Source organism: Protomyctophum bolini (assembly GCF_963924005.1).
Source record: "Protomyctophum bolini genome assembly, chromosome: 15".
Lineage (NCBI taxonomy): Eukaryota > Metazoa > Chordata > Actinopteri > Myctophiformes > Myctophidae > Protomyctophum > Protomyctophum bolini.
In genome coordinates this window covers 35,060,492-35,088,365 of record NC_137876.1, presented here as the reverse complement: position 1 = coordinate 35,088,365, position 27,874 = coordinate 35,060,492, and the positions used below count along the sequence as shown (strand labels likewise).

General features: G+C 43.0%; 1 protein-coding gene across 2 annotated transcripts; it reads right to left on the bottom strand.

The window, feature by feature from the left end:
* nrd1a (nardilysin a (N-arginine dibasic convertase)) lies at positions 1 to 25,455 on the bottom strand. 2 transcript variants are annotated; one of them, XM_080783964.1, is made up of 32 exons: positions 25,070 to 25,090; positions 24,403 to 24,591; positions 23,614 to 23,848; positions 22,798 to 22,879; positions 22,245 to 22,398; positions 21,534 to 21,607; positions 20,512 to 20,607; positions 20,180 to 20,302; positions 19,348 to 19,405; positions 18,602 to 18,675; positions 18,257 to 18,326; positions 18,035 to 18,112; positions 16,755 to 16,875; positions 16,574 to 16,632; positions 15,769 to 15,823; positions 15,578 to 15,682; positions 15,132 to 15,255; positions 12,618 to 12,704; positions 12,357 to 12,476; positions 11,955 to 12,006; positions 11,323 to 11,473; positions 10,559 to 10,686; positions 10,181 to 10,343; positions 9,728 to 9,759; positions 8,731 to 8,869; positions 7,519 to 7,566; positions 6,792 to 6,844; positions 6,447 to 6,530; positions 6,120 to 6,210; positions 4,545 to 4,661; positions 4,259 to 4,348; positions 1 to 2,527 (listed from the first exon to the last, which is right to left on the bottom strand). In XM_080783964.1, exons 2-32 carry the CDS (start codon positions 24,570 to 24,572, stop codon positions 2,306 to 2,308), a joined length of 3,255 nt encoding a protein of 1,084 aa, XP_080640090.1. In that variant the 5' UTR covers positions 24,573 to 24,591; positions 25,070 to 25,090; the 3' UTR covers positions 1 to 2,305. The 2 variants fall into 2 exon arrangements, with proteins under 2 accessions (XP_080640090.1, XP_080640091.1); XM_080783965.1 differs by lacking the exon at positions 25,070 to 25,090 and adding an exon at positions 25,295 to 25,455 and having other exon boundaries at positions 2 to 2,527.
* Between the last annotated feature and the right edge of the window lie 2,419 nt (positions 25,456 to 27,874).

Here is a 27,874-nt window from a genome sequence, read left to right as displayed (position 1 = left end):
CACACAGCGTCGTCCCCGCTTCATGGCTTGAGTTCATTATAGCCTTGGCGGGGCTTCTCAGAGAAGATCACAATGACAACAGCAGGATACAGTCTAGGCCAGGTCTGGAAAGTTTTTACTCAGGGTGAAGTCAAGCGTGTGGCACGCGCACGCCCCCACCACCACGGTAGGCACAGAGCATGACAAGCCACGTCTGTGCCCGCGCTAACGTGGTGCGCGTGCTGAACAAATCCAATTTTCTGCTATGTGGGGGCGCACTTGTCCGTACACATTTGCGACGACACACTACTACTTATTTGCGTATGCAGCCGAGTTGTTCTACGAAGTGGAGACAGAATGAGAATGAGATGGAATTGGCTTTGACATTTAAGCTATACACGACATTTGCACCAAACCTTTCTAACAAGAGCCACCAGTTAGTGTTGACAGCGCAAATCTGGTCCCTGTGAGCAGTCATGCGCTGGCAATTGCCTAGTACCAGTAAGTCACTGTACTGTTCGCTCTTGTGCAACATAACTTTGAAACCAAATGTTGCTATTCAAGAGAGATAGGCTGAGATGTAAGCTACCAGAGCCTGGTTTATAGAAACAATGAATCGCTGGATTGAACATGTTTTTCCCTCTGCAAGATTTGACATAGGGTTATTCCAATATCTGTAATATTTGCAAAAATGCAGTACGCCTATAGGCCTATATGGATGGAGATTTGCATAAATACTACAAGAATGCTCTTCCCAGCCTTCTTGCTACACACAAAGTAAAAACGCACCAAGAAGATGAGTAGCTTGCTCTTCAAGGAAACGGGTATAATTTAATCCAAGAGTTACTAGTTGACAGTTTACTATGTGCCTTCCCTGTGAACATGTTAGGCAAAACCTACTGTATTAACACACCGTTTTGCCAGACTCACTTCAGTTATTAATTACATCAGTGGCACAAACCCAATGCAATGTCTAATTCAATTCTGCCTCCATTCATGATTGTACAGAGGCACTCATGCACACACACACACACACACACACACACACACACACACACACACACACACACACACACACACATACTCTTCCCTTGGGGGATTGAGTAAGCAATCAGGTGTCAGCCATGCATGAGCATCAGTGTTTGTGTGTTGTGCAAAACCTTGTCCATAAATTCAACTCCTAGGAGGTTATGCGAGGGGGTGGGGGGGAAACCACTAATGATGCAACCCGCTCCGAGTCATCAGCGTGGAAACATTTACTGGCATTGTGACCTGGTTGTTTTGGCATTGTGACCTGGTTGTTTTTGTCATATCAAAATAGATGCATAGATCTGTCTTTATTGCTCATTTCAGCAACATACCACTGCCACATACCCAAGGCTGCAACTATCAATTATTTTATTAACAATTATTCTATTAATTACTTCAACTTCAATTCTGAGTGACTAAATAGATTTGTCACACTTTACTTTATCAAACAACGCTCACTGGCATCGAGAAGTGCTGAGCTTGCGATTTGTGAAATCTAATTTTATTTAAATCCATTACTTTTAGCACCCCCAAACATCACACAATGGAACCACACGAGCATTTACAGTTACACTAACTCTCCAGACTGCCAAGGATCTTCTATATTAAAAAAACTTTAGACACTAATGTGTTTTCAATAGGAATAACATGATTTTATTCAACCATTACTATCTCATAACCATTTCATTTCACAGTGTGATTGCGTTAGCTAGCAACAACCGTGCACAGCAGAGCTGGAATTCAAGCACACACACACACACACACACACGCACACGCACGCATACATGCTTTAGGAGTCCAGAAGATTCTCAGCTGAGAGGAGAGGAGGTTGTGGTTTCTGCTGCCTATTTTCTCATTAGTTTAGTTTGTTGTTACTTCTGGGAGATAAAAGCAGTCAGATTACAGCATCCATATCAGCATAGCACATGATTCATTTGATTTCCGTACGGAAGCAATATGATGTCTGGCAGCGCAAAATAAAATGTATTTAAAATCAAATGTCCCAGTTGAGCTGGCATAAGGTAGATGCTCTCCCTGTGCCTCATGGTCTTAAAGACAGAACAGGAGAAACAAAATACAGGTTTCACTTTACCGATATATACTGTGCGTATGTGTGTGTGTGTGTGTGTGTGTGTGTGTGTGTGTATCTGTGTAATAGTGCTCCTAATAACGGCAATGAGGAGTCAAGGCTTTTACAACCACCCACCATCTCTTCTGATGCTCTGCTTTAACAAAATGAGGGCACATTCATCGACCTAAAACACAGACAGTTAACCTGTCTGTCAGTTCTGTGAGTTTATTTGAGGATCTTGTGGTAGGGGAAGAGGTGCAGATTCTGGGTGAAAGCAGGAATGTCCATGATGGCCGTGGCATCGGCCATCTTGGGTGAAGCAGGGAGGAAGGTAAGCTTGGACACCTCGCCATACGTGGAGCTGCAGAACTGTTCCACGTCGCCTGTCGAGTCTTCCCTCGTTTTGCCAGCATCTGCATCATTCTCCTCTGGACCGAATCCCACCACCTATCAGGGAAACAATAGAGTACGTCCATAATATGCAAATGAGGGTACAAGCATAGTAACTCCTTTTCCCAGTCCCTCTCTCTCACTCACTCACACTCACACACACACACACACACACACACACACACACACACACACACGTTGGCAATGCACTCCACAGCGTCCCGCCTTTAGCACGCTCAGTGGTGTGGTGTAGGGTTTAATGCCGGGATCCCGGGATTACGGGCCTCCCGGTTATAGGGCACGCAAATTCCCGACCGAAAATTTCTTCGGGACCCGTCATCCCGGAGGTGTTGTTTTTTCTTGTTGGAAATTACACTAAAGGAGTTTTCACACAGTGCACGTTCTTTCCCCAGCTGATCTATGAGTGCTCAAATGTCCAATCTGAACCCTCCCATCATTTTCAAACATGTTTGATGATATTTATATGGAATTATGGATCACACTGGGCTGTAACGGGGAGTCAGCGGGACCCAACGTAAATGTTTGCGGCACGGGCGGTATTTAAATACCTGCGGGCGGACACGGGCGGTCAAGATAAAATCAGAGGGACTCCGCGAATCCTGCATCCTCCCGCAATTAACCAGATACAGAGCTTATTATACACTTTAGCAAAAATAATGAATGTCTGAGGAGAACGTATAATTTCCTGTCTGCGCTGGACAGGCAAAGCACCGAGTCACTCTCTCCAGAACTGTGTTGGACATCTTCAGGCACGCTCCCAAAGCTGCTAACCTGGCTAATAACCAGACCGAATCAGCCGTTGGCAAAAACAAAAGATTGACAAAGCTGCTGCACTTGTCAATCATTTAGCCTAATCAGTCTCTGTGAGAACTGAGAAGTGTGTTTTACCCGTATGAAAAGGAGGGTTTTACCGACGGAGCGAGGAGGATCCTTTCCCTGTGATGGACATTATCACTTCTAAACCCCTTTTGGCTTTTGCCTGCATGTGTGCGTCACTCAGCAGTCAGCAATAACGTGAAACGGAACACAAACAAAGATGAGTATAGGCTACAATTTGTTTTATATAGTAACCACCAGCACGCAGCCCCTCTCTCTCTCTCTCTCTCTAATAATCACTAATCATCAGTGTGCTGTGCTGCGCACTGGCCGTGCTGGCTATTTTAACACCCAATCGGACTTTTCATAAAGTACAAAGCGGGATGATCAAATTATCTGCAGTGGAGCACCAGCACCACTGCACAAAGGGTGAAAGACCTATAGCTAAATGTGAAAGAAAGACGTGAGGTCGTTTATCCCCCTCCCCCCCCCCCCCCCCCCCCGTGCTTCGACAGTCAAATTAGTGCAAACTCCTTAAGTGTCACGTTTTCTGAATAGCGTAGTACTCGTAGTAGGCCTATAACATTATTTTATTGCAGGCTATATGTTCATATTTCGTTCAAATAAAACGTTTTCAACCAAAAAATATCAATTCTATTGAACATATGAAGTATCTATACATATAAATGCATTTTGGTGGGCACTTTTTTCCCCTTCTCTTTTGTTTTTTTTCTGACGGGAATTCCCGCGGGAGCCCGGGAAAAGGTCCGCAAATTCCCGGGAATTAAAATGAGCCAAATCCGGGAAAATATTAAACCCTAGTGTGGTGTGGTGTCTCTCATGGCTGCGGGGGCTAGAGGAACAGGTGCACGGCCTACTGGTATAATAATTACTGAGTAGCACACACACACACACACACACACACACACACACACACACACACAAGCTCACATGTACGCTGAGTTTGCGGCTGGTCTGCCCTCTGTGTTCTTGGAGCCAGGAGATAAGCTCAGCCCTGGTCATCTGCTTCAAAGCATCAATCTAAAAACACACAGAGATGAGAGGATACATAAAGCAGGGGTTCTCAACGTTTTTGGCTGAGGACATCCGGAAATGCTTTGGCCATGTCTCACAGTTGTATATGTGTATAGTTTTTGATACACAGCATAAGTGTATTCATCATCATTAGAATGTAAGCATCTCCCGCTGTCCTTGACAAAAGGTGTGTTCTCCTCACCTCTCTGTTGAGCCTATCAAAGATGTACTGCTGGGTGACCACCTCTGCCCAATTCCTGTCCACCTCCTCCCCCAGGTGTGTGTCCTCACACTCCTTCAGCTTCACCAGGGCAGTGACCTAGAGGAGACAAGTACACACAGCTGTAACACATTTCCATGGATTTTCCCAAGTTGCTTGGAGTATATCCTTTGTCCACTTTGCAAACACTTTTTAGTTGGAATATGTGAAGTATAAATTCTTTCTCCTCTTCTTCCTTAAAGCGAACCGAATCAATTCCTATGTCCTTTCCACTCCTCCTCACCTCCTTGCTCTGAAGGAGGACTAAAGGGGGCCTACATAATTCAAACGACGACAGATGTCCAAACTCTTCTCGGCTAGTTGAACCGAATAATAAAGTAATACATAGTACTGCCATGGAACTCAGAAGAATTCTGAACGCTAGACCTATAGCCCACTCCGTAATCTGCTCAATTAATCTGCCTAGCAACACCACCTTGGTGGCGGTGACCACCACCAAGGTGTACTGGATGTACTTTGATTTGTATTGTGTTGTATTTGTAACCCTCAATTGTACTCCTGAGAATAAATAAAGGTGATGAACTGTCTGCTTGAGCCACTGAAGCCGTGTACAGGCAGGGCGGTAGTTTTGCCATTTCTTGCGATAGGATGTGTTTATGGTCACTCAGAGAGTAATTACAGAGGTGTTTCCACCTCTTGGAGGTTGGCCTGTGTTGTCAGACTAGTAGCTTGATTGAGCTAATGCCAGCGAGAGCCTCAGATAACAGTGGTCAGCTGAAGCAAAGCAAAGGTGCTATGACACAGACACAGGCAGGAGGAATGCAGCCACTTGAAGCTTGCTCACGGCAGCTTGTTTGTAAATGAGGTATTCATTTTAGACAAATTGTACTGCTGCTTGTTGAAACGTTGAAATAAAAACTCTGGTCTTCTAAACAGCAGTGCAGCAGGCATGGCTGGCAGCAGAATTAAGCCTTTGACTGAATGTGGAAACCAACCAAAATAAATCAAACCACCATGATGAACACCTGACCAATTTGACATCATTTTATAGTTAATGCCAACCCTGCTGGACAGAGTATACTGTATACCAGGCTTAAAGTGAGGAAATGACAGATGGACATTTGAGTATTGGATCTGGCTAATGTATATGAGTCTAAGCAGGTATAGGAGAGGGCTCTCTAAATAGATGGATGAGTTTATTGGACTGTGTCCCAGAAAAAGAGAGAGTGAACCCTGACCTGTTTTTTTCATATCATACATCCCGATTGGCTAAGATTGACATCTAAATTTTGAGACAAATCCTGCCACCTTTTTTTTTTTATTGATTATTTTATTAGACAATATCAAATGCAAAAGAACAGTACATGGTACAGTCAGAAAGCACATTTATCCAAAAGGATAGCACCGGAAAAAAGACATTGCGGTCTTGTTTCCATTCGGGTCCCAATGCATTCATTCACAATACAATGATGACAGTAATCGAAGATATCTCAAAAAATATGAAGATGCCCAAAACAACATGCAAAGATTCTTACAGTATTCCACACACAAACACACCTGCGTACTGAAGGCCTCCTCAGTAAGTGCATTCAGCAGTTCCCCAAAGGAAACCAAGAACTCTTCAATCTTCAACTCCACCAACTCGGTACTGGAGGAAGGAAGTCAACGGGAAGAAAAATATAATGGAGACTAAAAAGAAGACATTCCACGTCCTTTTATAGATTCAATTCATGTTTCCTTGACGGTGGATGAATTGCCACTTGTGTCTCGGTGAGCGAGGAGATAAATAGATTGTAGCTTAGGTTTGGGGTGTGCAGCTCGGATACATTGTGGCGTGGTTTGGAAGGGGACAATTTGTTTAAGGATGTGTTGTTGTGGACTCACCTGAACTTGGTGGCCTGCGTTTCCACGGTGACAGAGAAACCCAGAACCCCTGAAGTGTTTCTGCAGGTGGGGTAGACATGATACCTAGAGAACAGAATCATAAACAGACAGATAGATGTACACTTAGATGGGCAGACAGATAAGATGGGCTCACAGATGGCAAGTATTGGATTGGGTAGGAGACTGATGAACAGAGAGCTAGAAACAGGAAGGAAATCATTTGGTAATATAAACAATATGCCGTGTATCACATTTCATATAAATTGTCACTGTCCCCATCTGACCTTCCTCCACTCGAAACAAGAAGTCAGTGAAAACTAAAAAGAAAAACAGAGAGACACCCACCCCAGAGTCTCTTTGGTCCTCAGGAAGTCAAAGCAAGGTTCCTCCATGTGCATCTGGAAGAAAAGTGCCAGTTACTTGAGATCGTTGGACGAGCGACTTAACCCATTCTGGGCGGGAAACCCTTTTGGTGTTAGCTTTAGCTAATAGCTAATGAAAAATAGCAGATCTACAAGCTACAACTTGTAGGTCTGCTATTTTTTTTAAATGTGCCTCAAATCTTTCAGAAAATTCTCATGATTTAGAAAACTTTTTTTTTGGACATCAGGCCTGAATGGGTTAACTGTCAGATTAAAAATAGGAAGGATGACGAGCAAGTGCGGCAGAGGCATTTTTAGTTTTTACACCATTCTGCAAGAGTCTGACACTCACTAATAGTGTTACCGTGTTTGGCCACTAGAGGGCATACAATGAGCAGTAGCATATTTGGAAGCATAATTATGTTACATAATCACTTTTTTAATAACATCTCTGCTAGTATAGCACCACATGTGACCAGAGGCTATATTGTAATGGGCTGAGGGCTTTGGCAGTGACACAAACCTATTTAAACATCTGTGATTAATGATCAGTCAGTGTGCATTTATTTGTTTAGCCTGGTAGCTTATTATGAGCACTGGAGCAGCAATATGTGCATTTATTTTGTAATTACGGTACTGAAGGTGTGGTGTTAATAATACTGTGAAAAGCACCGCCTGAAGCAGATGATGCAGTATTTAGTAGTTCTCACCACCAGTAGCTCCATTAGAGTGTGTTCCCTCAGGTTTTTAGGTCCAGACTACAGGAAGAGAAAGAGGGGAGGGGGGGGGGGGGGGGGGGGGAGAGAGAGAGAGAGAGCGAGAGAGCGAGAGCAAGAGAGAGAGAGAGAGAGAGAGAGAGAGAGAGAGAGAGCGAGAGGGGGAGAGAGAGAGTGTCAATAGACGTTCATAATGTCAAAGTTGTATAAAATAAGTGGAAGTCGCACAGCTCGTAGGCATGATGTAAAACACTTTAATTTTAAGATAACCAATGTTTTGGCACAAAATGCCTTCTTCAGGGTAAGGGTTAAGTTGTACAATTTCACTTGTCAGATCATGGAACATACATTTGTGATTAGGGCTGTCAAAGGGACCTGGGACTGCTGTTGGTAATGCATTAGGGCTGTCAAAGGGACCTGAGACTGCTGTTGGTAATGCATTAGGGCTGTCAAAGGGACCTGGGACTGCTGTTGGTAATGCATTGATGGATAAATAATGCATTATGCAGTCCCCAAACTGTTTTGGCCGTGCACCCCCGTTACCTCCTGACCTAGCTGACGCAGCCCCCAACGCTCAGTGTCATTGTATTTGGCCGAAAATGATACTTTAAAAAATATGATCATGGGCCATGGCAAATAATCACGGAATGTCACTGCACTGAGAGACATGCAGCTGCTCTATACATCTCCTCACAACAGTGTTTTACTGGATTTTACCGTTTGTGTTAAATAACACCATAAAACCGCCATTACCTTTTCCATGTCATGTAGAGGGCGTTTGCGCACCACAAGGGGTGCACGCACCACTCTGAGAACCCCTCCATTACCATATGGATGGATGGCACAATTAACCCAATTTAGCCGTAGCGAATGACGATGGTACAGAATGACCAACTGTATGAACACACATGCACAAATACAACCAGAGTGCGTGAATACCGCAACAGCAGTTGAAGCATGCAAGTTACATTTTCGACTTTCAGAGGTCTTGGCACTCCGTGTTCTGATCATCAGAAAAACACCAAATGATGGAACATCTTTTGTTAATAATAGTGTTCCATTCCTCCAATAGAATTCAATACACTTGGACAATCTATGCCAAGGCACCATGAATCTAACATGGTAGCTCTTGGTGGTCTGTATACAGTATATATACCCAGGATAGTGTGTGTGTGTGTGTGTGTGTGTGTGTGTGTGTGTGTGTACCTGGTAGTAAACTGTGACCTCGGAATTGGCATCTCCCTTGTTGAGTGATTTGACCTTGCACAGATGATGTTTGGGAGGCAGCTCCACCACTCTGAACATCACCGGGACCTCTACTGGCAGCTTTGAGAACTGCAACTTGCTGCAGGAGAACAGGCAAGAATTATAATAGGTGGGAGGGAAGGAAGCAAGCATGTGGGAAAGGAATGAAAGAGTAAAGTTATGAGGCAAGGTAGGGAGGCAGCAAGGAAGTTGAAAGAAAAGACAAATTAATGAATGAAGAACATACAAGATGATTGTTCAAGTAAGGAAAGGATTGGCGAAAAGTTGGGAAAGAACAAAATGGCAATGATGAGGAGGAATAGCAATGGTCAGCCTGAGGGAAATTAATGCACCCAAAGAACACAGGTCCAGACACACTGCATATCTACAGACAAAGAACACAGGTCCAGACACACTGCATATCTACAGACAAAGCACACAGGTCCAGACACACTGCATATCTACAGACAAAGCACACAGGTCCAGACACACTGCATATCTACAGACAAAGCACACAGGTCCAGACACACTGCATATCTACAGACAAAGAACACAGGTCCAGACACACTGCATATCTACAGACAAAGCACACAGGTCCAGACACACTGCATATCTACAGACAAAGAACACAGGTCCAGACACACTGCATATCTACAGACAAAGAACACAGGTCCAGACACACTGCATATCTACAGACAAAGCACACAGGTCCAGACACACTGCATATCTACAGACAAAGCACACAGGTACAGACACACTGCATATCTACAGACAAAGCACACAGTCACAGGTCCAGACACACTGCATATATAAAGACAAAGCACACAGTCACAGGTCCAGACACACTGCATATATAAAGACAAAGCACACAGTCACAGGTCCAGACACACTGCATATATAAAGACTGCACTTGTTCAGTGTATTGATTATAGTCAGAGAACAGTGACAGGCAACTTACTCTGTGACATACTGCAGGAACTGCACCGACTCCTGTAGACAGAACACAGACAAGGATAATGAACCACGATCAAAGAGTGTGTGTGTGTGTGTGTGTGTGTGTGTGTGTGTGTGTGTGTGTGTGTGTGTGTGTGTGTGTTTGTTTACTGATGCAATCATGCAGTCATGTTTACACCATAGTTATAAAAGCTCTCTTCTATGGAGTTGCTCACAGCGCATAGGGTTAGGCATAGTTTTAGTGAAGCTAAAGGTTAGGCGCAACCTGGGCGACACACCAATGAAAGAGGGAGGCCCTTAACACTGACTGCCCTGTAGCTCATCCATTCATCCAATACACCCAGCCATAGTTGATATACACTGGGTTCACTCATAATGCAACAGTTAATACTGCCACTCATTTAACAACGTAATTATTCACTCCTTCATTCACAAATTAAGTCATCCACCCACTCACAGTGCCAGTGAAGTTGCCTTGCACCAGCCCCTCAGCATACAGCTGGGCCTTGAAAGCCTTGCTGAAGTCCATCAGTTCCGCTACAGTCAGCCCTGCTGTCAGAGCCTGGTACTTCTCCACCATGGACCAGCGAGAGTGTTCCAGGATCAGCAGGCGCACATCCCTGAGTGGACGGATGGACAGGGGAAAGGAGGGAAAGAGGGAGAGGGAGAGAGAACAAAATGCATTAGTCAAATATGAAATGAGGGAAAGGTGAGTGAGTGAGCAAGTAAAGAATGAGATGGGAAGTGTTTTATTTAGCAGAAAGATAAATAAATCAATGGCATTTGGTGCACAACAAAAGGTTAATGCTTTTAAAAAGAAAACGAGACGACATACTTGCCAAGCTTCTCAGGTTTAATGAGGATGTTGAAGTAGGTTTTCTTCAGCTGCTCTAAGAACATGCTGAAGACATCAGGAGAGGCCGAGAACTCTGCCAGGTAGTTGACTATCAGGTGTAGCAACAACTAGAATGCACAGGGAGGGAGTCAGACAGAGAGAGAGATGGAGATTAAGATAATAAGAAGAAATAAATGGATGGATGGATATCGTCTCTGTCGGTTGGAAACTTCATAAGTCAACACTGTTACATTTCAGGATTCAAATTAACCCATTCTGACCGGGAACCCGTTTTGGTGTTAGCATCATGTTATGCCTTAGCTATTGAAAAACAGCAGATCTACAAGCTCATAGCGCGCCACCGAGTGGCGCGCTACGAGCTTGTAGGTCTGCTATTTTTGAAAAATCGAAGAACGACTGACATTTTTTTAAATCTGATCTCAGGTCAGAATGGGTTCATCAGACCAGTGTGTGTCCAGTGGAAACCTTGTATGAATCTGATCTCAGGTCAGAATGGGTTAAATAACTATCAAAAGTAGCAGATCGACAAGCTCAAAACGAGTCACTTCGCACTTCACTTCAAGCATGTAGATCTGCAACTTTTTATGCTTTTGTGTGACTATGTAGTATGATCAAGTAGTAGGGCATTCATTTACCAAAAAACATTCAAATATGGAGATGAGAGGTTTCCGGTCCGTTTATATTATCTGTATCAATGTATTGTGTGCGTGTGTGTGTGTGTGTGTGTGTGTGTGTTCACTCACGGGCAGTTTGTGGTTGAATCCTTTAACCCTGACGACCAGGCCATGCTCCCCGGCCACCAGCTTATACTCTAGTTGGGCCACATCGGCCTCGTAGGCTGGCTCAGCCAGGTTATAACCCAGGATGTTTACCATGAGGTCAAATAACACCACACTGGGGGATGAGGGAGAGGAGAGGTGAGGAAAGAGACAGGAGAGTGGAGAGATGGAGTGAGGACGGAGTGACAATGGGTGTCGGGAGGGTGTGGGAGGCAGAGGAGGGGGATGAGAGAGGGAGCGAGGGATGTTATAAGAAAGAGGACGCAAAAAGGAACCGGGACATTGACAGAACAGTGGGTCAGAACGGTCAGGAGGGAGGTCAGACGAGGAGGAGGGGGAATGAAAGAGGTAGAGGCATTCCATTGACAATTGAAAGAGAAATAAATTTGAAGGATTAAAGAATGATGACGCAGAGAGGTAAAGGCCAGGAGTGTGCCAGGGATGACAAACAAGAATTCAGAAGGAGACGATGGTTAGGACAAAAGATATTCCACTTATTTGACCTTGAAATTGCACTACTAGAGCATTTCTATGAATAAATGAAACACACTCTCACAGGGCCAAATGTGAGATGGTCAGAGTCCATCTGTACTCACTTCTTGGCAGATAGCTGGATTACAGGCGAGATGAGATGAAATCTGACATAGGCTACGGCAGGAAGACAAGAACACAGGCAACACAAGTCGGGTCAAGATATGTGGCCTTCTTAGGTGCATGTTACATGTGTAGTTGACAAACACAGACACAGCTACATGAAGCGTAATCTACACTTTGTTGCACAATGGTGTCAGTAGCCAAAAATCTGCAACATTGTTGTGCAACAAAGTATAGATCAGATAAAGACTGATTTACACTTACAGTAGTCGGCAGTGCACCGATAATAATAGCCGACCTACAACACGCAGCAGCTTGTAGGTTGTTGGCGTGCGACACGATGCACAACCAAGTATAACTCGAACTTTAAGAATGCAGACATGGACACACAGGAACACTCCTACCCTTAGGGATCTTGAACTTGGTGTCCTTCTTGTACCAGAGGCAGCCCCTGTCGCTGTTGGCTATTCTGACCGGAAACTCTGTGTCTGGGTAGTCTGAGGGCTTCAGGGTAAAGTCAGTAGCTGGAGACAGAGAGAGAGACAGACAGACACAGGACTGTGAGTGGACGACCCAATAAAGCATTACACTTGTTTACAAGAGGGTCCACCTTGTTCAATTCATCAAAACATTTAGAGACGTACAAATAGACCCCTAGTACTCACCAATGAACTTGTTCTCTGCAGGGAGATGCAGCTCACTGCTGGGCTCCATGTCTGCTGTCCACTTCCCCCTCCACTCCTGTTGGATTTCTGTTGTGTTTGGTAGGGGGAACAATGATGTCAGGTTATTGGGTTTAATGGGTTATTATAGTCAACTTAAACTAAGACTAAAACTCAAATGAAAGAAAATATGAAACTAAAATGAATAACGCAAAACTAATAAACAAAAACAAATTCCAATTAATTTGAATTGCATATACTTTTAATACTGCTTTTTACAGAATCTATAGGCCATTCTATCCTGCAAAATGAAAACTAAGAACTAAATTAAAGCTTGTCCAATGTCCATTCCTAAACAATTTAGGCATTTAGCAGATGCTCTTAAACCAGAGCGATTTACAGTAAGCAAGAACAACACATGGTAATACATGAAATACATATAAATAGTCATCAAGGATCATAAGCAAGCTAAGAGCCTAACATGTGTCTAATGGCTGGTACACACTGCCTGATAATGATATATATGCTCCGATTATGCTGTCCTGTCGGGGACCATTTTTGGCGCTCGCCGACAAAACCCCCGATCTGACGCAAGATCGGGCTTTGATCGCTGAGGTTTTGCGTGCTGTGTGTGAGAGGGGCTGCGAGAAGACATAGCGCCGATAAAAGCGCTCGCAGACGCTTTCCCGACCGTTTCGGAATATCAAGCAGGTTTGATATTTGGCTCTATTTATAGTTTGTGGTACAATCAATTGTGTCACGTGGTGAAAATAGCATAATGGCATGTTGTGAGCTTGTTATGATCTGCCATTTTTACAATTTTCACTCAAAAAAAGGGACACCAGTTTGAAGTGGATAAATATAGGTCAATTTTTACACTCGGCTAAATTAACACTCTCCTGTGTAACCTGAACTTCCTTCTCATTTACTATTTAGAGAGATGCTTGTACTCTTATTTCAGTGGACTCTGGCCTGGGTTTGTTACATTGTTTGTCTACTTGCAATCCTTGATATTTTGTAGCACATACTGTACTTGCCCTCTTCACACTCAACTTACTTGAACACCTGCGCTGTTGATTGACAATAATGTTCTCTGGATAAGATTGAGTCAAACAGTACTTTACTTACACTTACATTTTTAGACCACCAATATATCCCAAGTAAACCATTAGTGAGGGCAACAGTGTTCAGATTACATTATGATTATGCAACAAGATATCCCTGTGGTGGCCCTAAAATTATCATGTAAGATAGAGGTGTTGGATAAGACACTCAGGGCAGTGGAGGAATGCCATTAAGTGATTTTCCTTCCACTCCTGATGGTTGTCTGGGTTATAGGATGAAAGCTATCAGCCATCAGAGCAAAATACTATTCACCGAGTATCTACACAGGGGGAAAAGCTGTCAACAACGCGCGCACACTGTTTATCACAACACCCTTGGAATATAGCTTTATAGCACTTTTTCAGTTGCTCTCGGAAGTAATACGTCATTGAACAAAGCCCTCAGCAGCAACACAATTGGTTTCTCTTATAGTCACACACAAAGTCACACACACACACAAAGACACACACACACACACACAAAGACACACACACACACACACACACACACACACACACACACACACACACACACACACACACACACACACACACACACACACACACACACACACACACACACACACACACACACACACACACACACACACACACACACACACACACACACACACACACACACACACACAATTCCGTCTGCCTGAAGTTGCACAATAAAAAATGTGAACCTGAGCTAAAAGTCTAGCATTTTTATTTTGGACAGCTACAGTATTTCCACTTATCTGGTGCTTTTTCTCTATTAAGTATTTACTGCAGCTGAGGAGCCACCGTCAAGGAGGCAATCAAGGGAAGCACACCTGCTGCTCTGCATGTCGACGATAAACAGAATCTCTGAGAGCACGTCTGCCCAAACACTTTAACCAACTTGTCGCACAACAGTGTCAACACCCAACACATGCACTTCAACAGCCTCTCGACCCTCAAACGCAGACATCATTTCACCTACCGCCTCATACACATACACCACCAGACTCAATCTTCAATACGCACGCACGCACGCACGCAAGCATGCATGCGCGCGCACGCAAGCACACACACACACACACACACACACACACACACACACACACACACACACACACACACACACACACACACACACACACACACACACACACACACACACACACACACACACACACACACACACACACACACACACACACACACACACACACACACACACACACACACACAGAACAGTTTTACCGACTTTAAAATAGTCCAAAACCCTGAGACACAGACATAATTTCACCTGCTGCCTAATACACACCATAATCAATCCTCCACCCCACACACACACCTCAGTTTTACCTACTTTAAAACAAATGCCAACACCCTCTAGAGTCGACCCTGAGACATAAACACTATTTCAACCACACAAAGCACTCACCCTCAACACTGTAGTTTGTGCCAAACCATTTCTCTCGGAGGGGACATTGGCCCTCGTGTTCTGGTGACAGCAACATCAGATTGGCTTTCTCCGGAGTGAGAAGTGAAAGAGCTGCACTGATCACCTGCACAGTGCACGCACGCACGCACACATACACACATACACACACACGCGCGCCAAATTCATTAGATCATTGTCCTGCTCCTACAGAAACATTTTTCATAATTTCACAAATGTTAGTACGAGTATGAGTCAAAGAAACTTTTGTGCACATAGGAAAACTAATAATTTAATAGGATTACCATGTTTTTAAGCTTAGCTTTCATGTCAATTGGTTTTATGAAGGTGTACTGTAGATGGTTGAAAATAAGTATATACTGTAAATCCTGATCCATATTTTGATTCCTATAGTCTAACCATGTGGTAACCAGCCCTGTCCTACTGACCTCTGGGTTGAACTCGAACATCAACTGATCTCCTGTCAGGAAGTCTTCTTTAGGGAACAGCTGCATGTTCTCACAGATGTCCTCCACATATTCTATGGGGTCAGTCTGACAGGGAGGGAACACAAAATAAAGAATGAATACCACAGTGGTTTCTGACATATAGATCAAGTAACACATGGAGGGATGCTTACCTGCTCCTGATAGTGGAACTCGTTGGCTTCAATCTTCTGTATCTCCTCATATATTCTATATAGAAAGGAAGATAATACAAAAGGAAAGATTTAGACATTGTAACTATTTGCCTGTACTTTTACTTAAGTACAATTTTGAGGTATTTGTACTTTACTTGAGTATTTCCAATTTCCAATACTTTTACTTCTACTCTAAGATTTTAATTTTGATTAAAAAACATACATTAACCACTTCAACCCTATACATTTCGGCCATTTGAAAATAGCTGATCTACACGCGTTGTGACGTATTGTGAGCTTGTAGATCTGCTATTTTCAATAGATTTTGTACACATTTTGAACTTGTGAAATTCTGCACAATGAGAACTTTTACTTGTAGTACTTTAAGTACATTTTGATGCCCTATTTTTCTCAATATACCAAGCATCTTCATAGACTTCATACATACAGTATGAATATGTTGTTTCCAATTTAAATGTTAGTATATAATGAGCCCTAAGAATTTAGTATGGGGAACCTGATATGGACCACACCACACTTTGGGACATCCTAATCACTGCATGTAGCTACACTGGTTGTGTTTGAAGCAACAAACCAAGACGTCCAACTAAACACTTTATTTGGGCAAGGCTTGTATTTTTGCCAGACCAGGCACCAAGTACATCTTTCACTTACTCAGCCATATAAATATAAATGAAATGTTACACGCTTCTCTTCTAGTTTTGTCCTAAAGGGTAAGTGGATAACCTAATGTGTGTGTGTGTGTGTGTGTGTGTGTGTGTGTGTGTGTGTGTGTCATCAGTACCTTTGCTGTGGGCCCAGGGTCTGCAGCATCCTCAGGTACTGAAACACAAGGTGGGCCACCTGTAGTGGGAAACACAAACACAGATCAGCAGGTACTTCAATTATATAGATCAGTGGTTCACAAAGTAGGCTAAGGCTACACAACTTAGGGGTAAATGGGGAGGGATCCATGTTTCCATTACCTGGTAGAAGTTCTGAAAGCCCTCGTCAGTGAGCGTGATGGAGATGGAGAAGATGGAGTAGGTGGTGTTCTGGTCGAAGCCGGTCTCACTGTTCCCTCCGAACAGAGCAAGAGCCCAGCACCTACACACACACACACACACACACACACACACACACACACACGGTAAAGAAAATAATAATGGAAATGTGACCACTTTGTTTTGTACTTGTTTTGTTCCCATAAAAAGTGGCCACTCAAACGCTTCTGCAGTTTGGCAGAAGAGTATTACTGAGACAGCGTGCACTCAAATTTCACTGCGCTGTCGTTCACAATACACCAGCCAAAAACGGCACACGGTAAGCCAGAACACTCCATCAAGTCTCCTGAGTGGTGTTGCTAGGTTACAGTGCTGCGGACATGTGGCAGAGAAGTGGCTGTGGGTCTATCTGATGGGCCATGTGTACCGTAGGCCAGTGGGTCCATCTGATGGGCCATGTGTACCGTAGGCCAGTGGGTCTATCTGATGGGCCATGTGTACCGTAGGCCAGTGGGTCTATCTGATGGGCCATGTGTACCATAGGCCAGTGGGTCTCAAAGTGAGGTCCCAGCAAAACATGCTACAGTTAATCCATTTAGACCTGAGGCCGATTCTAAAAATGCCATCTAAATTTTGACCTACATTTTCTGAAAAACGTAAAGTATTTATTCAAAGAAATTACAAAAACAATATGTTGCTATACTATACATGGCAACAACTACACCAAAAGGGGTTCCCATCTTGATCTTTATACATATTTTATATGTTGGCTATCCAAAGATTGCAGAAATACAAGCTCACAGCGCAAGCTTGTCATCTGCTATTAAAATAATACAAATAAGTTATTTTTGTTTTTAAACACAAATCTTCTCTTCTCGCAGTCCCTGGCATTTTCAGATGGGGGTCTGCGGCCAAATATATGTTTTGTTGTCCTTGACATGAAAGTGTTTGAGAACCACTGCCGTAAGCTGACAGAGAGAGAGAGCGAGAGCGCGCGCGCATGTGTGTGTGTGTGTCCAATGAGTGACACCACTTCACCGCCTGGCGCTGCTGAGATGCCCCTTGTAAATCCACATGGAGAGGCATGAACACACACATCACGTTGTCAAGTGGGCTTGCGGGGGAATGACATGTGGTTTGAGAATGGGATCCTCAGGGCTTATCATAGCTTTGCACATAACCAGAGAGATGGAGTCCTTTTAAATGGATTTTGGAGAGCCCTTAGGTAATAAAAATGAGTGGATAGAGTTGAGGACACTCACTTCTTCCTGAGCGTTGAGAGTATGCTGCCTGTACCCTCGTGACCAATCAGCCATGAGATATAATGGAGAGGCTTCACTCTGGAAAGACAGTGAACAATTTGATGTAATTTTGTTCTGGAACATACAGTCATTTAAAGAGCAAAGAGTTTTTTAACAGTTTGTATTTTTTTTAGTAGCTGTAAATTCTAGCATCTGTACTGTGGCTAATACTACGTGACTAACCTGTAGTATGCCTCCTGAGGGGGTAGGGCCCAGGTGATGGTCAACGCATGGACCTTTCTCACTGGAACCACTGAAAGAGAGAGAAGGTGAAATTGTTGTGTGAGCCATGACTTAACCCCTATATATACTGTATGCACTTCATCGTACAACAAATCATAGATCTACAATCTCACAATGTGTCACACCACAATGTGTTGCGAGTTTGTAGCTCATAGAATATTTTCCCCTATAACGACATGCCCAAAATGGAGATGCCTGGGGAAATGTGTACATATGCTAGAAATTTTATAAAAGATGTGCAACATTTTGCAAGTGAAAGAGGAGGTCAAACACACAGGTCAGTACCTCTGTACAGTTTGTTAAAGGCCAACGTGTCAAATGGATCCAGTAGGTGAGAGAATTCTGGCTTGGGCTCCTTACTGTAACCACAAAACAGCAAGAGATACAGTAACCAGTTCTGATGAAGTCAATAATAGATAACAAAGACAAAATTCATCATGGGAATGACTCAGTAGCAGTCAATGGAATTTGAGTTTGATGAGCAAACAGAAAAGAGAATTAAACTGCAGCAGCAGAAAGCTGAAACGATTCATGTACAGTACAAGCATTTATGATGACGGGATGTTAAAAGTGTCATTCTAAAATGAAATGGCAATCCCCTACAGCATACTGTTACAGATTGAGTGTGGGTATTATTAGTCGTACATTTTGTGGGTTGCTGTTGAAAACAAATACAGACTTAAATATTTCATGCATCTACATTTTCGTAGCGAAACCTTTTTGGAGGAAGGAAGTGTCAAAATGAGAAGTTGTTCGACAATGCATAAATGACAGAGGAATATTTGACAATGACTCTCTCTCTTGAGAGCACATTCAAACTCATACCACATCACATCAGACCAGTGGTGATATTATATATTTGAAAACTTGGAACTTCTGCATAATAATACTTGTGTACTTTTACTAAAGTACATTTTCAATTCTGGACTTTTACTAATAGCGGTATATTGATACTTCCACTTAAGTAAAAATTGGGGGTACCGTTTCCACCACTGCATCAGATCACCTTAGAAGAGGTACGTAGAACTCACTTGTTGGGCACCTTACTGAAGATCTCTCGCACCCATTCCTCCAGAGTGTCCAGTTTATCTAATGGTAGCAGAAGTCAAGACGTTACGTTAATAAAGTGCAGAGAATTTGCTCATTCAATGGATTTAACAGTCACTAGATGACTGTTGTGTACAGTATATTTCTTGAATTACTTCGCCCTGTGAGGCATATGTCTGAGGAACAAACTAGACTTGTGTCTACAATTTGCCCCAGGCGGTCAGGCTATTTCAGGGAGATTAAAAACCTATTTGTACTGATTAAACTAGTGGTAAAATGCCACATGCAGATGGATTTCAGCATAATCAATTTCTACCGATGTACTTTCATCAGCCAGCATATGGTCTACCCAATGAAAACCAATCCCTAATTACAAACAAATGCTACACTTGCGTGCATGATAATGAATGGATCATAAAAATGGTGGTGCATCAATGGCTTTGTCATTCATTGGTGAGGAGTCAGACCATATCTGCAATTTCCTTGAGTGCTCCATGTAGAGACAATTGTTCTGTTTGCACTTCCCTAAGATACTAATCTTCATGATTTGTCAGGGATTAGTACTTTGGGGTTGATTCAAATTAGGTTAATTGTTGGTTAAGCATTTATAATCTACACCGTCGTCTGTGTAATCCTCAGTGTTAATTTATCCATTTGGAACTCTGAGAATGTATGCAACCAAATAAATGTTTACACATTAACGCTGATAATGTTACAGTGTATGAATGCATCCTTCTACGGTATCTTACAATACCTAAACAATTAGTGCCTGGACAGTATGATACTGTAACTGGATCTGGGATAGAATTCTCTGACCTTTGGACTGCACAGCTAGCGTCATATAATGGGCAGAGTAGTGTCTCTTCCAGAAGGCACGGAGACGCTTGTACACATTGATGTTCTTCTTCTTTGGCTCGTGCTTCAGCGTCTGGGCATTTCCTGATGATGTTAAATAGAGAGTCAAAGAGGGCGGTCATAAAAAAATAAAGACTGTTAACAGCTGGAGAGAAACCATCAAGAGAGCATCTTGGTTTCAGTCTCAGCGGTCCCATTTGTAACTGCTGAACATACTCCAAGCTACACGCTGGGGAGACTCTGAGTCTATTACTTCTCCTGGTGGAAATGTCCTGTTGGAAATGTTTACTCACCCCAGCAGAATTTACCCATAGGGTGTCCAGGTTTGGCCAGACTGCCAAACAGCATCTCCTTCCTGTGGGAGTCTGATGGCTTAGCCAGCTGGTACTCTGAAAGAAAGGAGTGGGGGAAAGAAATAGAGGGGGGTACATTGTAAAGTGATATACTGTGGAGATGGGAGTGTAGATTTAAATGCAATATCTGCTTCATTTGAGAGCAGAGAAAGACGTGAAAGGCAAAAGACTGAGAGAAGGAATGACATGCTACCACTTGCATGTGAAAGAGTCAGACCCAACGCAAGTACATAGCATATCGTCTCTGTCAGGAGGAAACCGTATATGCCCAACATTGAAAATGTTCAGGAAATGGAAAACGTCACGTCACGATGAGATGAGAAAAGTGTAATATTTCAGGAAATGGCAAACTTTACGTCACGGTGAGACAGTGAAATTGTCTATTTTCGCAGATTTTGCATCAAACTTCTGTACAACAAAGTAGGACATTTAATTTAGAAAAAAGCACAAGTTGAAATATAATGTTTCTGCCCAACAGCAACGATATACACCTTAGCACGTCAAGCAAAAAGCTGCTGCACTGTAACTTTCTTCTCCTACCTCGGATTTGAACCCGGTTTCCTGCGCAAGTCTGCATTTTTTAGCATTGAGCTAATAGAGCCTGCCTGCTTGCTCAGGGTATACATCTTAATCTTGACTATCAGATCATAATTTGTGTCAGATCCTGTGTCTACTGTAGGTGAGACATGACCTTTGACATAATCTAAATGTCTCAATAGAAGAGCAGGGAGAAAAAATACAACCACCCCAATTGTATATGTTATATTGTATTAACATAGACTACCATAACGATTGGACCAAATTAAAATGTATTCATAATAAAAGGTTACATAATACCGCTTTAACTATCAATTTGAAGTATCATTAAGGCCTTAGAAGGCTCCAAACCCGACAAAGAGAAGCAATGAGCAGAGGCACAAACAGTATTTAACCCCCCTCTACTACCCCCATATTAACCTCACCACTGTCCACGGCCTCCACTTCCCTATCGATGGCATCTCTGATCATCAGGGGGCAGATGAAGAACTGAGCCCATCTGCACAGGTGGTACAGCAGGCAGCAGGGTGGCCATAATCAGGGACCACAACAGATAGGCAAAACAACAACAGGTCAGATGGGGACAAATACACAATCGGATTCTCACACACACACACACACACACACACACACACACACACACACACACACACACACACACACACACACACACACACACACACACACACACACACACACACACACACAGAGTATGTGTCTATGTCTCACTGTCTATGGCTCTAACCCTGATCTAGTTTTTCACAGGCAATTTTGACGTGACTGGTACGCTATGTGATTGCTATCAAGTCCGATGAGTTCTTCACAGGTCCAGAATGACAGACCCGAATGAGGGCTCAAATTTTAAATGGAGGGCCTAAATTCATTCCGAGATTCGATTGGTTCAAACATTCTTTGAAATGACGGCTCAGAATCCTAATTGGACCTGTGACATTTGTTCAGAGATGTGATTCGTTCAGATATATTATAGAACGGACACCGACTGTCGGGTATTATATGGACCTGACAAACCAGAAAATATAAATTGATATTAAGAATCAATAGATGAGTTTTCTATGCATAACCCTACACCCTACTTATTATGACTACTTTAGGACTAAGCTCTAGTCCTTCCTTACCTGTCCAGAGACTCTTTGAAGTGCTTTCTCTGCATGTCAAACTGGAAGATAGTCCTCTCACAGTCTGTGGAGGCATTGTCACTCCCACCATGCTTCTTCAGGAAGGCATCAAATCCATTCTCCGATGGATACTTCTCACTACCCATGAACACCACTGGTAGAGAAGAGTGAAAGAAGAGAGGTAGAATTGGAGAGAGTGATGGAAATTAAGGTTTTCTCAATTCCCAAGAATTAAAGCACCACAAATTCTGTCTACTCGCTCTGTGTCTCAGATGACTGTGGACAGTTCAGAAACCTTTCTACCAACAAGATTTCAACCTTTTTTGTTGTTATATTAATGCAAGTACAGTACAATGACTTCTATTTTAGGAAGAGAAAAGCTGTAGTTTGCATTATCTCCATCAATGATGTCATTCGTAGGCATGTTTCAGAACTGCCCACAGCATATCCCTGACATGCAGATTGATTAGATCTTAGAATGAGCATTAGTGAGAACTAAACTAATGAATGATGAAGATCAGGTTGAAAATGGGCTCCTAAGTTTGCTACTCACTGTGTTCAAGGAAGTGGGCAAGGCCTGGAAGGTCACTGGGGTCACTGAAGCTGCCCACTCCTACACATAATGCTGCTGCAGACTGACAGACAGACAGACAGACAGACAGGTTATGAAGCTATGGCATTTCTTGAGTTAACCACTTAAACACTCCAGATCTTTAAGCTAAAACTTGGTGCGCTCTATTCCTGCACAACAAATCTGTTTGCCAAAAATAGCAGATCTACAAGCTAACACAACACGTCACATTGCAAGTTGCAACGCATTGTTAATTTGTTTGATTGTAGAACTGCTTATGGCGAATGTTCCCACATAATAAGGATGCTCGGGTTCAGATGGTTAAACATCTGATCAATAATTTTTGAGGGGCACTAGCCCCTCCTATATACAGGTTTAATGTTTGTTTATAGTTCAATGTTTGTTTTAAAAACGCCATCGATAATGAAGGGACAATTTACGTCATCTTGTCCCTAACACAAACATTAAATGCCATTAACAATAAAGAGAATTTAATGTTTGTGTTGGCACCGTTTGTTTTACATCACCATTACATCACCTAATCAACATGAGTTAGACTTTAATATATTAGCGTCCCTCACTTCACACAGGTGTGATTTTTGGTCTGTATACTGTACATAAAGACTGTGAAGAACAGTCGTACATTTCGAGTAGAGCTCAGGTCACACATGAAAAAAGAGACTGTCCAATCTGGTCTCATGCCAACATTCCCATATTTAAGACATAAAGACCAGAACCTGGATTACGTTCAGTGGTGAAAATCAACGAACCTACAAATTGAGGTTTTATCAGAGCTACCTGTTTTTCTGAATTAGCTTTCTTCCTTTTCCCCTCGTTCTCGTCATCGTCCTCAAAGTCGCTATCCTTCTCATTGTCCTCTTCCTCAGACTCGTCCTCTGTCCCCTCGCCGGAGTCACCATCCTCCTCCTCCTCCTCGCCATCCTCCTCTCCTTCTGAATCATCATCTCCCACCGCTGGACCACGGTAGTCGGAGATGAGGAGAGCTCTCAGCCCGTTCTCCAGTTCAATGTACCTGGAAAGTTACAAAAAAGGTTAAAAATAAATAAAGAAAAACTATTTCCAATTTTAGATGCTGTTCTGTAACTTCATAAACTAGGACAATCAAAAGTGATGCACATGGCATATGACCCCCTTGTAGTCTGGGTAGCTCTGTTTCCAATTATGCACATGTATTAGACAAACCCTGGAGGATGCCTTGGCAGTCATGCAACAGTGTGTGCTTTCAGATGATGCAACTACCATTCTAACAATTTCACAATAGTGTCCTCAATCTGTTATGAAAATGATCATGAGAACTATTTGTTTCAGGCAAGTTTGGATGGTTGAGTTCCCCTGCCTGGCTAGCACTGTACTGGAAGAATATGTATGTTTTTGTTGTTAACCATGAGCATCAAAGCATCCCTATTCTGGGGAAAACGTTCACCAAAAAAAAAACAGATACTGTCTGTACATGTACAGGCTCATACTGTGATTGTAGATCGTGTATTTTTGGAGAAGAGATTTAGTGTAGAGATTATATAAATCCCCCAAGACATATAGGGTTTAAGCGGTTATGGTACTATTTACCTGTATTGTTTGGGGTCACTGGGTGACTTGACGATGTTGCTGTCCCCGACGTTGTCCTCTCCTGCTGCTGCTTGTGGGGCCTCCTCCAGGGCCATGGGTTCCGTGTCGTCTGAGCCACTTACTTGCACCGAGGCCGCAGCAGAACCAGACGCTAGAGAGTTTCTCTGCATCCTCAGCAGAGACGATGCACTGCGGGGTGACAGCAATGCGCGACCATAAACAACAGGACAGCTAGCTGTCACAGGTAATATACGGCCCAGAGCAGAGCAGCTCAGACGTGTCGCCCTAAACAGAGCTATGGTTGGTGACGTTGACACCAAAATGTAAACCTTATCTATTAAGACAGTTGTGTCTGTTGTGACCAGAGCGAAACTACTTCCTTTGTCTCCCTATAGTCCTACAGAAGAGTTCTCGTTTTGATCATGAATTGCCATAACGGTCACTGACCACAATGACAGACAGACACGTCTATATGACAATGCGTCTATTCATACGGGGGCTGTCTGGTGGTTTCGCCCTATTCAGCTCTGTGTCAGCTAAAATGTACCCCAACCAAACCTGCGGGGTTAATCTTTATTATCTCTCTGGGACGACACATCTATAGTACCGCAATACAGACGACGAAGGATCAGTATTGACAACCAATGTTTTGGATGCAGACAAGTACCAAAAATGTAGATCTTTGCTACAGCTGTCAGCACTGCATAAAAGGATGCTAGGTGCTGCTAACGGTAAATCCACTGTCAGTGTCAACATGCGATATCATTCATGCTAATGCTGGGCTATATATCTAATTCGCTGTGGCGTTTATTTCAAGGGCACAGCTAGAGAAGTTTAATAGCCTTTAATTCTAGTTAGTCAATCCAGTACAGCGGCAACAATGTATCCATACCTTCCTTCTTCTTGATAGTTGTCACCGGAGGGGCCTTAACTTAGGGTAGGATGACCGTATGCCAAGAAGGACTACTGTGATTCGCTGAGAAATGGCAACGGTTCAACATAGCAGGTTGCGATTGGTCAGAGCAGCGAAAGGAACACCCATAGGGCGTGGCCTATGTTGGTCCACATGTCTGTGAAGTGAGCTGTGGTGGTGGTTATTTATTTAACACGTTTAAGAGCGAACAGGCAGCAATTAGTAAGTTAGTTGCGAACGATCAGCGTCTCACCGTGTCTACAAACAATTGTATTCTATTTAGTTATTAATGTTCACAGGCTGCTAGCTTGATTAATGCGCCATGACTACGTAGGTCGAACCACAGCCTGCATGTTGATGCCAATGTTGTAGAATTATCTATTTTACAAACACCCCAACATAAATGATTAAATTCCATTGGATTACAGTGTATACTATAGTTGTGTAGTCTACTGAATCGCTGACGTCTTTGGGAGCCGCTAGGGGGCAGGCGTAGGCTATGAAGCACGGTGCCTGCCTGGCTCATGGCAAGAATAGAAATTGCCTTCATTTAGACTCAGAGAGGATGGTCTCTCTCTTCTTACTCGGGGCTGTATTCAGACTGCCATAGCAGCTTTATTTCAAAGGCTACATATTTACATGTTCCTAGCCGTGTAAAAGGTCTGCAGACAAAAAAAGAAACAGTGTCAGCTAGGCAGTGTGGCCACTGGGAGAAATCCAATGAGAGGCAAAAGTTTAAAAGACAAAGTCTTAGGAATTTACATCATGCATCAGTGCAGATGCTTAGAAACTTTTGCACCAATATAAGCCACAGTGACATTTGTCCAATGTGACCCTTGTGCCCAGCTCCTCCTCCACAGGCTGCAGCATGCTGGCATTCATTTCCACGTCCCTCCTGTCTGCCAGTGCCAACGTGTCCTCACTCCTCCCCCTCACTTACCAACTCTCTCTTTTGCTCTGAGGCCAATCAGATTTGCCCCCGGGCCTCTGTCGGCAGCAAGAGGTGATAAACACCGTCTGCTCTGCAACCACAACAACCCAGTGTGTAGAGGCTGTCACACAAGACATTCCTGCACTGCTGTATCCCAGTTGCCAGACTTGGCATCTTCCTTTGGTTTCATTCTGTCTATCTTTCACCTCTGCTGACCTTTAGGCACGTGGGAAGAAATGTGGTGCAAGTGCAATGTAAGATTTATGCTATCCAGTTCTTATAAGAGATGGCAGTGCTGGGTGTTTAAGTTTGTCAGTCAAAACTATGTGGACATAACCTTGGCATTGTTGCTTTTGATGCAGAAAATACAGGCAGAATAAGTCAGTCACTAATGAAAAAAAGATGTATTGTGCAGAGTCTAGTTAATATTGGCAGTAGTCGCCAACACATATCGATGCCAGGGTTCCCCCTCACACTGGCTATCAGATTTAACTGAAAAAGCAATGGAACATTCCTTTAAAGAAAGGGATTTAAAGGTCTGCCCTATTGATCACTAATCAAGCGCTCTTCCATTTAAGACTTTTTTTGTTTTTGTTTAAGATAAATTGCCACTAGCCTCCTATTAGAATGTATAGGAGCGCGGCACGGCTGCACTAGATATCTCCGTTGTCTCATATGGAGCTCTAGGGGAATGCCTTAGTTGCAGGCTAAATGTCATACCTCAATTTGTATGGCAAATACCTACATAGAATATGACTATGGGTTCACACTTGTTATTCTACATTTACTAGAAAGTTATATTTATTTACCTGCCAGGGGCAGGTGGGCAATTAACCCTTAGGGCTGTATTTTGCGTGTCTTAAGTACCAGGTCTTATTCCCTAACTTGAGTAAACTAAAGACCTGGAGGCGTGATCAATGCTCTTTGGACACGCCTCCAGGTCTTTAGTTTACTCAAGTTAGGGAATAAGACCTGGTACTTAAAAATACAGCCCTTAGTGTCCACGCCTGGTATGTGACAAATAGTAGGACTTTCAACTTTAACTTTATTTCCTAATGCAAGTGCTACACAGAGGCTGTCGAAAGCTGTCAATCAAATCCTCTCAAACTGCATGCAAGCTGTTGAATTTATATATATATATATATTTCAATATATAAGTAAGTGATTTTATTTTGTTAAAATAATTGCTAAATAGCTCTATATTCTGTGTGTCTCCTTTTGTCCTCAGCTCTTTAGTGAACAGAAAATGCATTTTCATGTTGGGTTATCCAGTCAGGAGGAAGCTCATACTGGATAAACAAGTGAAATAGAAGTGATGACACAAATGAGCAGGAAAGAATTTAACACTTTAAGGTTTTCACAAGCATTGTTACAGTATCAACTTTATTGTCACATGTTTTAACCTAACCTTTCAGAATCAGAATCAGATTTATTGTCACATTAAATGAGTTTTACGGATAAAAAGGTGAAATTTGTTGTCAGAAAAACAAAGAAATGGAAGAAGAGGAGGAGGAGGAGATCAAGGCAGTAAAACAAGTAAAAGTTTGAGCACTTCTACCACAAAAAGTACAGGTAAAAGGTTCTTCTGTGTGGGTCTTAGCTATTTATACAAGCTTTTGCCACAAACG

Coding starts and splice junctions, on each gene's coding strand:
- nrd1a (XM_080783965.1), bottom strand. CDS start 24,572: ATGCAGAGAAACTCTCTAGCGTCTGGTTCTGCTGCGGCCTCGGTGCAA. Junction 18,327..18,601: donor CTTTAACAAACTGTACAGAG/GTACTGACCTGT, acceptor TCTCTCTTTCAG/TGGTTCCAGTGAGAAAGGTC. Junction 8,870..9,727: donor TTCCTGCAGTATGTCACAGA/GTAAGTTGCCTG, acceptor GTTCTCCTGCAG/CAAGTTGCAGTTCTCAAAGC.